Source organism: Notothenia coriiceps, unplaced genomic scaffold (assembly GCF_000735185.1).
Source record: "Notothenia coriiceps isolate Sejong01 unplaced genomic scaffold, NC01 NC01_scaffold00037246, whole genome shotgun sequence".
NCBI classification, from domain to species: Eukaryota; Metazoa; Chordata; class Actinopteri; order Perciformes; family Nototheniidae; genus Notothenia; species Notothenia coriiceps.
In genome coordinates, this window is record NW_011369947.1 from 20,427,033 (window position 1) to 20,436,201 (window position 9,169).

The window sequence follows — 9,169 nt, forward strand, 5'->3', positions numbered from 1 at the left end:
CTACTACTACACTACTACACTACACACTACACTACACACACACACACACACACACACACACACACACACACACACACACACACACACACACACACACACACAAAACAATATAATAATGCCCATCAAGTAAAACATCTGTATGTTTTCACTGCCCTGTACTCCTGATGTTTGTTTTATTTTCGTCAAAATGAAACAATCAAATCAAACTAGAGTCTCATTTTCCAAAGACACTTGTTTAATTAAAAGTCAAAAATGCATTTATTATTACTACATTTCCAATATGGCACGGGACATGAATCATTAGTGGTGGAATTTAAGTACATTTACTCCACTTTTGTGTGCTTGTTTGTTTGCTTTGCAAGGATTTATACACTTTAACTACATTTCTTATGATACTTTCGATATTGACTGTTTTCACAGGGTGGAATAAGTACTTTTACTTCAATAAAGTATCTGAATAGTACCTCACTCTGCAGCTCCATGGCAGCTTTAGCGACCTTCATCTCTTCTGTCTGCGGCAGCACAGAGTACAGAGAGGAGCCCATGTCCTTCTTCCCTCCTTCCTTATACTTCACCTGGAGAGGAAACAGCGTGGTCAGAGACAGAGGCTTTGAGGAAGTTGTCTACAGTGTTCTCCTCGGTGCATGTGAGTGTTATCATACCTGGCTCTGCAGCTCGGAGGCCTCTTTAGCGTGCAGCGTGTCCAGAGTTTCAGGCAGTGTGTGGTACAGAGCGCTGCCCGCCTCCTTCCTGCTCGCCTCCTTATACTTAGCCTGCAGGAAACATCCGCTGTTACACCACCTCTGATTACATGTGAGTCACTGAAGATCTTTTGTTAGTGTGTTGGTCTGTTTATTACAATACAAACAGTGGTTTAACTAGTAATTATAGGATATTAATGCTAAACTACAGTACCTGTTGGACCTTAATTGAATCCAGTGAGATGTACAAAGGATAAAGTCACACAAATAAAGAAAGATGAGTACGAGTGTTTCCTCACCTCGCTCTGCAGCTCAGAGACGGTTTTAGCTAACTGAGTCTCAGGAGTTTCTGGCAGCTGAGAGTAGAAACTCTGAGAGAGACTCCTCATCCCTTCCTCTTTGTATTTACTCTGGACACGCACAGAGAAATACATTACAATCTTTCAGCTGTTATAAAGTTGTAAATGTGTGTGTGTTTGGTGTGTGTGTGTACCTCGCTCTGCAGTTCGGTCATCTTGGCGGCGAGCTGCGTCTCGGCGGTGAGCGGCAGCTGGGCGTAATGACTGCACCACATCGACTTCTTCCAGTCCTCTTTGTACTTATTCTGAAGGGAACAATGTCACTTGAGTGGGGTTTCAATTGAGTTTAAACTGAACCAGACACAATCAAGACATAATCAAACTCAATGTCTTTTTTAACACGCTGTTTGAATATCAACGTCAATCTTTCTTTGCATGAAACTCCCTCAGGGTAGTGTGTGTACCTCACTCTGCAGCTCAGTGGCCTCTTTAGCATGCAGCGTCTCCAGAGTCTCCGGTAGTTTGTGGTACAGAGCGCTGCTGGCCTCTTTCTTTCCCGCTTCTTTATACTTGACCTGCAGTAAGGAAGTTAGAGTTGAGGAGAACATATGAGGCACATACAGAATGAAAACATTGTATTGTTCAGAGAATTAAAACCCAGAGTGTGGAGGAGGGGTGAGATGTAGAGAAGTATCAGCCGTTCTAAATGCGGTTCTGATAAGAAGCTCAGAATAGAAGGACGGTCCGTTTATCTGCAGTGTGTCAACATGTCAGAGTGAATGAATGAAGTGTGTGTGACGCAGCACACACACTTCATTACACTGACGTAACCGCTCCCCCTGCAGACTTACCTTCAGACGTTTAACAAAACGCATGAAAAGAACCAAAACAACAATGTGCTGAAAGAAAGAAGTCTTCTCTAAAGACCCAGCTTCTCATGATCATTTTGATTAAACAAGGAGGAAAGAGTGTGTTTTTTAGGGACTATTTTCTGGTGATCTGGTTAGTATTTTTATATTTACTGTATGTTTAAAGTCTTTTCGCCCTAAAATGTGAGCTGACTCCCCATAAAACAAATTGAAATCCTTGTAATATCATCAATAACTGTAAAGGTTTCTCACCTCACTGTGTGTCTCAGACATCTCTTTGATAAACTGAGTCTCCAGGGTCTCCGGCATCAAAGAGAACAGCGTTTCAGAAAGATCCTCTCTGTCCTTCTTGTACTTTGTCTTCAATCAAAAAGACAAAAGAAAAAGATTGGATTGAAGTCATTCAATATTCTGGTTGTTCCCTTTTATACCGTTAAGTTCAGATAAATGCAAGGTGAACGTAGAAGATGTTCAGGTATTCAGTAAAACATTTACAACATAAAACATCTTTATGTTAAAAGAAGAATACTGACATTAATCGTTAAACAAAATCAGTACAATCATTTGGAAAAAAACTTCTATTTTTATTTTATCTTTATTTTATTTTATTCCAAAATGAAATCACAAAACCAATATGCCACTAGTATCCTCAATTTCATAACTATACTCAGATTTAGGATTTTTTTGATATCATTGGCACAATATAGTTTTACTACACTTGAATAAAACGTTGCCTTTACCTGAATGATAATTACAGTTCTTATAATCAATTATGCAAAATAAACGGTCGGACTTGATAATTTTGTTTCAATAAAATGCATTCGCTAATGTTATTTCTGTCTGCAGTAGTAATGCAAACACACTGTAAGATCATAATAACACTTTCCCTCTGCAGAGCACCTGTATGATGCGTTCAGGGTCCTCACCTGGCTCTGTATTTCTGACATCTGCTTGGCGAAGAACGTGTCTGCCGTCTCAGGGAGGAGCGAGTACAAGTTCTTCCCCAACTCCTTCCTCCCCTCTTCTTTATACTTCACCTGAGGAAGAGAGTGCAGAGCTTAGAAACACAGCAGGGATACCTTTTTGACTTTTCCTCTCATCTGTCACTTTTTCTCACCTCGCTGTGAATGTTTTTCAGATCTTTAGCCAGCTGAGTCTCTGAGGTTTCAGGTAGCTGGTGGTACAGAGAGCTGGTCGCCTCCTTCCTGCTCTCCTGCTTATACTTCACCTGCACAGAGAGGGGAAACACAGACACATTGGTGTTGTGAAGTGGCATTGGATCATGGGAGTTGTTGTTCTCACCAAGCCTTTGAGGATCAGAATTATACAGCCAAAGTAATACACAAATACTGCATGTACACACCTGGCTCTGCAGCTGTGAGGCCTCTTTAGCGTGCAGCGTGTCCAGAGTCTGCGGCAGCTTCGAGTACAGAGAGCTGCACGCCTCTTTTCGCCCTGCCTCCTTATATTTAGCCTGGAAAATAAGACGAAAATCACAATTAATAAACAAAGGGAACTTTTGTATCTGATGCGGCAAACACTGTGACTGCAGGTAAACAAATGAGCATTGAACAAATCAATACAATCAAACAACATTTAAAGTAAATCATTACCGTACCTCACTTTGTATTTCAGAAACAGATTTTGCAAACTGGATCTCGTTGGTGTCTGCCAGCTGAGAGTACATACTGACAGACTGGCTCCTCCTCCCACTCTCCTTGTACTTGTTCTACAGACGTATAAACACATATTCAGAAAGATACTTTATTTCTTGTATTATCATAGTTGTGTTGCAGTACGTGCATGTCTTATTCAAACTATATATTGTTCTACAAAAACCTCCAGATGATTGTAATGAGGGTAATATCTCCATCATATAGAGAACTCTAAAAGGAGGCCCTTTGAGCTCTTTTTCCTGAGCTGGACATATTGTTTTATTCTGAAAATGTTGTTTTTTATGTGATTTTAACAAAAAGAAAAGTGTGTTTGCTGTACCTCACTCTGAATCTCGCTCATCTCTCGTGCAAACTGAGTCTCTGATGTATCAGGAAGCTGAGAGTAAAGAGACGACGTCATGTCCTTCCTCCCCTCATCTTTGTACTTTTTCTGTCGGAAAAATATTTAAAAAAAGTGAGAAAACAAGAGGACATTCACCACAGTAAAAGAGAATCATACATTTAGGGGGAAGTGTACGTTTTGTCAACATAGCATTTTTAAGGTCAGACAGAAAACAGAATATACAGTAAAGGTAAAGAGACACTCACCTCACTCTGCAGTTCAGTCGCTTCCTTGGCGTGTTTCGTCTCCAGAGTTTCTGGAAGTTTGGAGTAAAGAGAGGACGCTGTCTGCTGCTTCCCAGCCTGCTTATACTTCACCTGACACACACACACATGCACACACACATACAACACTTTGACTACAATCTAAAGTATTAAACCCACGACAGTCCTCCTACTCCAAAATCGTTTTATTTTCCTGACTTCTCTTAAACGTTTATCTGCTTTTAACCAGCGTTATCAGACGTGCATGCTATTGGCGGTTGATTAGCAACCATTCTGTGACATCATCAGCTGTCAACCAATAGGATTTCAGCTCCATGCCCTGGTTGACCCCACGTAGAGGACACATGTTAGTCTATGATGTAAATATGGGACATATGGAAGAATTGTTGATATTTCTACTCAGAAATGAGTGTCTCATTTTAAACATTCAGAACAACACAGTTAATGTCACTGTCATAACATTACTTCTTTAAAAAGACCATTCACACCAACAGAAGCAACATTACATCCTGTTATATATTGCATAAAAGCAAGCTTCTTTAAGACCAATAAACTACTATAATATGCATCTCACCTCGCTGTGTGTCTCAGACATCTCTTTCACAAACTGAGTCTCCAGAGTCTCCGGCATCAAAGAGAACAACGTTTCAGAAAGATCCTCTTGGTCCTTCTTGTACTTCGTCTGGAGGCAAAAAGACAAAAGATTGATTTAAATTGAGCACTGTGAAAAGCGTTATATTAATGTCACGTATTGTTATTTTTCAATTATTATTTCAGCGTTGACAGCACCTGGCTCTGGATCTCTGACTGGTGTTTGGCCAGATGCATCTCAGCGGTCTCAGGGAGGAGGTGGTAAAGAGAGGAGGACGCGTCCTTCTTGTGTCCCTCTTTATATTTCACCTGCATCCCAAAGGGATAGAATACATTTAGCATGTGGACGTTTCAGACTGCACACAGGGAGAGTTTCAGACGCTCAAAGTGTTTTCACCTGACTCTGCAGCTGCGTCTGCTCTTTGGCCAGCTGTGTCTGCATAGTGTGAGGGAGGGTGGAGAACAGACTGCTCGACTTCCCCGCCTCCTCTCTGTACTTCACCTGCACCAAACACACACTTTATATGTGTCAATATCTCACTGAGAGAAAGTGCATGGGAGGAAAAGCCTGATAAAAGTCGATTCACAATTTACTTAGCTCAGAGTCAGTGTGTGTGTGTGTGTGTGTGTGTGTGTGTGTGTGTGTGTGTGTGTGTGTGTGTGTGTGTGTGTGTGTGTGTGTGTGTGTATGCCACTCACAGAACACGTCTTGATTTTCACGTGTCTTTCTATCCCGCCCGGCAGCAGGAACAGCTGTCTCTTGGAGCTCCGCCCAGCCTGCACACAAACAACCAATCAGAGAGGAGAACAACACTTGAGTTTGGTACCCTTTTAACTTGTTTCAAGCCACATATAAATGAAGTACAGTAAGAAGACTGCATAGCTGAGTTAGAGACTAACCAGCATAGCTTTGAGTTCCATGCTGTTGGGATACTGTATACGTCCGCCATATTGAAAGGTCCTCCTCAGATTCTGCTCACATGCCTTGGCAATGCCTGGGTCAAAAAAAGGTAACAGATTGATGGATAACCAAGGATATACTTTCACAACGGTAGTGATGGATTTATGATTTTTTTTTTTTATGTATTAGTGGATTATCTACCTTGATACTGCATCCCTGGGCTCTCACAGGCGTCCTGAAGGAACTTCAACATAAACGGCTTCATGACGTCAGAGCAGCGATAGAAAGCTGTCAGGATGTACAGCAGCCGCCATCCTCTCTGACAACTGTCCCTGCACAACATATACGCACCACTACAAGTTGAAGAACTACTGTGATCAAAACCATCAGGCCGCAGGTGATGTAAAATGAAGAAAAAGTCTTACGGTTTGGAGCTGGTGTTGGCGGTCACTTGCTTGAGCACCTGGCAGTAAGACTCATCCTTTATCAGGCCATGGTCAGCACTTAACTGGATATATGAGCACATTCATGCAGACAATTATGTTGATCTTTAATTTCACTTAAACGCATCACATGTAAGTATTTATTTCGTTAATATTTTCTAAGCCATTCAACGTCATTGTGTGTGTTAGTGTGTGTGTGTGTGTGTGTGTTTGTGTGTGTGTTTTGGTGTGTGTACCTTCAGTACGGAGGTGACCAGGTCCTGTTCAGTCTGACCCTTCAGGGGGAAGTCTCCCATGAACTTCATTATAGCTGGAAAACAATCAACATGGAAATTAAATATTTTAGGAAACAGAAGTAATGTTGTATTTATTTGTTCTTGTCCCTCTGTCCGTTTCAATTGGATCTGAAGACCTTTCATTTTCCTCTATGACAGCAACCTATTAATATCTACTTCCTATATACATAATTGATGTGTCCTCTCACCTATGAAGATGTCCACAGCCACTCTGTTCATCCCACTGTCGGAGAAGTCAATCAGAGACTCCTGGATTGGAGACTGCAGAGACAAACACAAAGCAAGGAACAAAACAACACAATATTGTTGAAAATATAGAATATGAGAGAAGACAATCATATTTTTGAATGATTGTGCTTTGAAGCAAACTCAGCTGCTTTACCTTGGAGAATTTGACCATGTCATGAGGATCCCTGCCCTCCTTCCCCTTTTTGGCTTTCTGTTCACTGTGTGCAAAATATAGTCAGGAGTTATGAACTGTATGTGTTTTCATGTCGGTTAAAAGTTCATGAATCACATCTTAATCCAGTCCCATTATTTCATTAATTTGAGTAGTTAACATCTAGTTATTTAACAGCATCAGGCACTGGGTAATGTGGGTATTTATTGTTAGACAGCTGGAAGATGGATGGACTGATGGAAAACAAATAATCTTTTATTACCAAGGCAGGAGACAAGGTAGAAGCCATTGTTCTTTGTATTGTGTAAGAAAATAAACTGAAAAACTGAAATTCTCGACAGGAAAATGGACTTTATAACTGTGTAAGATACCCGGTGCCTCGGCGGCAGTTTCATTTTGAGTTTTTGTTTTGAGAAAAAACAGCCGCTACAGTGTGTGTCTGACCTCTTGTTCCTCTGCGCCTCTCTGAAGTACTTCTTGGCAAACTCAGCCATCTGGTACTGGCCGCCGTGCAGAGGCAGATCGTCCAGCTCCGCGCTCAGACCGTCCCCATACATCTCATTTACTACCTGATGCACACACACACACACACACACACACACACACACACACACACACACACACACACACACACACACACACACACACACACACAAATATGAAGCTAAGCAATAGCGTTTAAAGGAACACTAAGCATGTCATTATATAGAAAATATCTCCATTTCTGCTTAACAAAGCATTTCAACATATACTGTCCAAACATCAGCTGGCATCGCAATCAATATACTATATAGGGGTTTTGTTCATGCTGAAATCTGAGACTTATTCCCACTCCAAACCTGTAATTCATACTTATTAACTCTTAAATGGGCAATCACGTTAAATGTTATACGTTATGTTAAATTAATCAATTGGTATTCTCTACCTTACACTGTTATCACACCCATATTTTCTTGGTGTGGCATGATTTAGAAGAATATTCCTGTAATGTGAGTAAAACAACTTCCTGGTCTGCACCTCAGTGGAGAGGTCGAGCTCATGGGCAGCCACTGCTGAGCCCATCGCCACGGCGATAGCAGCAGACGCAGCGACCCGCCCCTGTCGGTCCCGAGGCTCGACGCGCTCAGCGGGGAGAACCAGGAAGTCCGGAGCCGCTACAGGACGGACGTAGTCGCTGGGAAACACTCCAGACTTTCCGTACACAGCACCGAACCGCCAGCCTGTATCACACACACACACACACACACACACACACACACACACACACACACACCATATTCAGAGAGGTTTATAAGTAAAGTAAATTAAAGTAAATTAATAATCTGTCACATCCAAAACACAGTTACAACCCAAGGTGATTAATTGTATTCTTCAGATGTTCTGTTGTGTCTAACCAACTGGACAAAACCCCCAAAATAATCTCAGTTTTTTTAGCCTAAATGATGGTAGCAAATCCTCAATCCACAATGAAATCTAGATAATAAAGATCACAGAAGTTAACAATGCAATGTGTAAGATAAAACCAGAATTTTAGATAGAGCATTTAAACTATGAAAAAGTATTGTGCATCAACTGAAAACAGCATGCTAACGGACAGTGAGTGGCTGTTGCCCTCAGCGACAGGAACGAGAACAATTTTTACAGTTTTGTTTCATCTTCCCGCAGCAAGGAGAAAACCTTTCCAGAAGGACGGCTTGAGGTAACTCCAGAAAACCTTCTCCAGTGCGAGGCTGTAGCAACTCAAATTCAGCCAGTGCTAACCCCGGGCTTTGACTGCCCACACGATTAGTAAACTTTGTGTTGCTAATGTTATGCAGGTTTGACCCAGGACTGCAGATATTTTCTTGTTTCTGCTCATTTGAATTTAGTTCAGTAAACATTCCCTGTATAACCCCCCATTAAGAAGTACAGTAAACACGCAGATTGCTAAAGTTAATTAAAGGCAAGCACTACATGATTAAAATATAGTTTTATCAAATTTGGCCTATTATTCTTGCCATGCTGTAAGTAAGTAGTTCCCTTTTTGATCTATGTTTGTATAACTTGTGACTGTAACGTGCATTACACATTGCACCTTTAAGGATCTACTAAAAACCAAACCTAAAGCAAACAGCAAGCAGACACAGAACACCAGGCTGCCAAACCCACCAAACTCAGGAGTGTCTCTCTTTAGCTCCTCCAGAAGCACGACCTTCTTCCGCACTATGCAGCCGTAATGTTTTCCTGAACACACACACACACACACACACACACACACACACACACACACACACACACACACACACACACACACACACACACACACACACACACACACACACACACACACACACACACACACACACACACACACACACACACACACACACAACGACTACGACGACACG

General features: G+C 41.6%; 3 protein-coding genes across 5 annotated transcripts in view; 1 reads left to right on the forward strand and 2 right to left on the reverse strand.

Moving 5' to 3' along the window:
• The window catches only part of gtpbp3 (GTP binding protein 3, mitochondrial), a 633,967-nt gene that overhangs the window by 333,293 nt on the left and 291,505 nt on the right, over window positions 1–9,169 (forward strand). The window lies entirely within an intron of this gene.
• The window catches only part of LOC104966243 (LIM zinc-binding domain-containing Nebulette-like), a 161,463-nt gene that overhangs the window by 118,024 nt on the left and 34,270 nt on the right, over window positions 1–9,169 (reverse strand). The gene's annotated exons all lie outside the window — the stretch shown is intronic.
• The window catches only part of LOC104966244 (nebulette-like), a 130,983-nt gene that overhangs the window by 112,204 nt on the left and 9,610 nt on the right, over window positions 1–9,169 (reverse strand). Inside the window, exons 5-19 of the mRNA XM_010795428.1 lie at window positions 5,140–5,247; window positions 4,941–5,051; window positions 4,726–4,833; window positions 4,134–4,244; window positions 3,865–3,975; window positions 3,488–3,598; window positions 3,233–3,343; window positions 2,987–3,097; window positions 2,796–2,906; window positions 2,122–2,229; window positions 1,465–1,575; window positions 1,195–1,305; window positions 1,001–1,111; window positions 663–773; window positions 465–575 (exon numbers count right to left, since the gene is read on the reverse strand). Of these exons, the coding sequence (XP_010793730.1) occupies window positions 465–575; window positions 663–773; window positions 1,001–1,111; window positions 1,195–1,305; window positions 1,465–1,575; window positions 2,122–2,229; window positions 2,796–2,906; window positions 2,987–3,097; window positions 3,233–3,343; window positions 3,488–3,598; window positions 3,865–3,975; window positions 4,134–4,244; window positions 4,726–4,833; window positions 4,941–5,051; window positions 5,140–5,247 (1,656 nt within the window). The remainder of the gene's footprint in view (window positions 1–464; window positions 576–662; window positions 774–1,000; window positions 1,112–1,194; window positions 1,306–1,464; window positions 1,576–2,121; window positions 2,230–2,795; window positions 2,907–2,986; window positions 3,098–3,232; window positions 3,344–3,487; window positions 3,599–3,864; window positions 3,976–4,133; window positions 4,245–4,725; window positions 4,834–4,940; window positions 5,052–5,139; window positions 5,248–9,169) is intronic.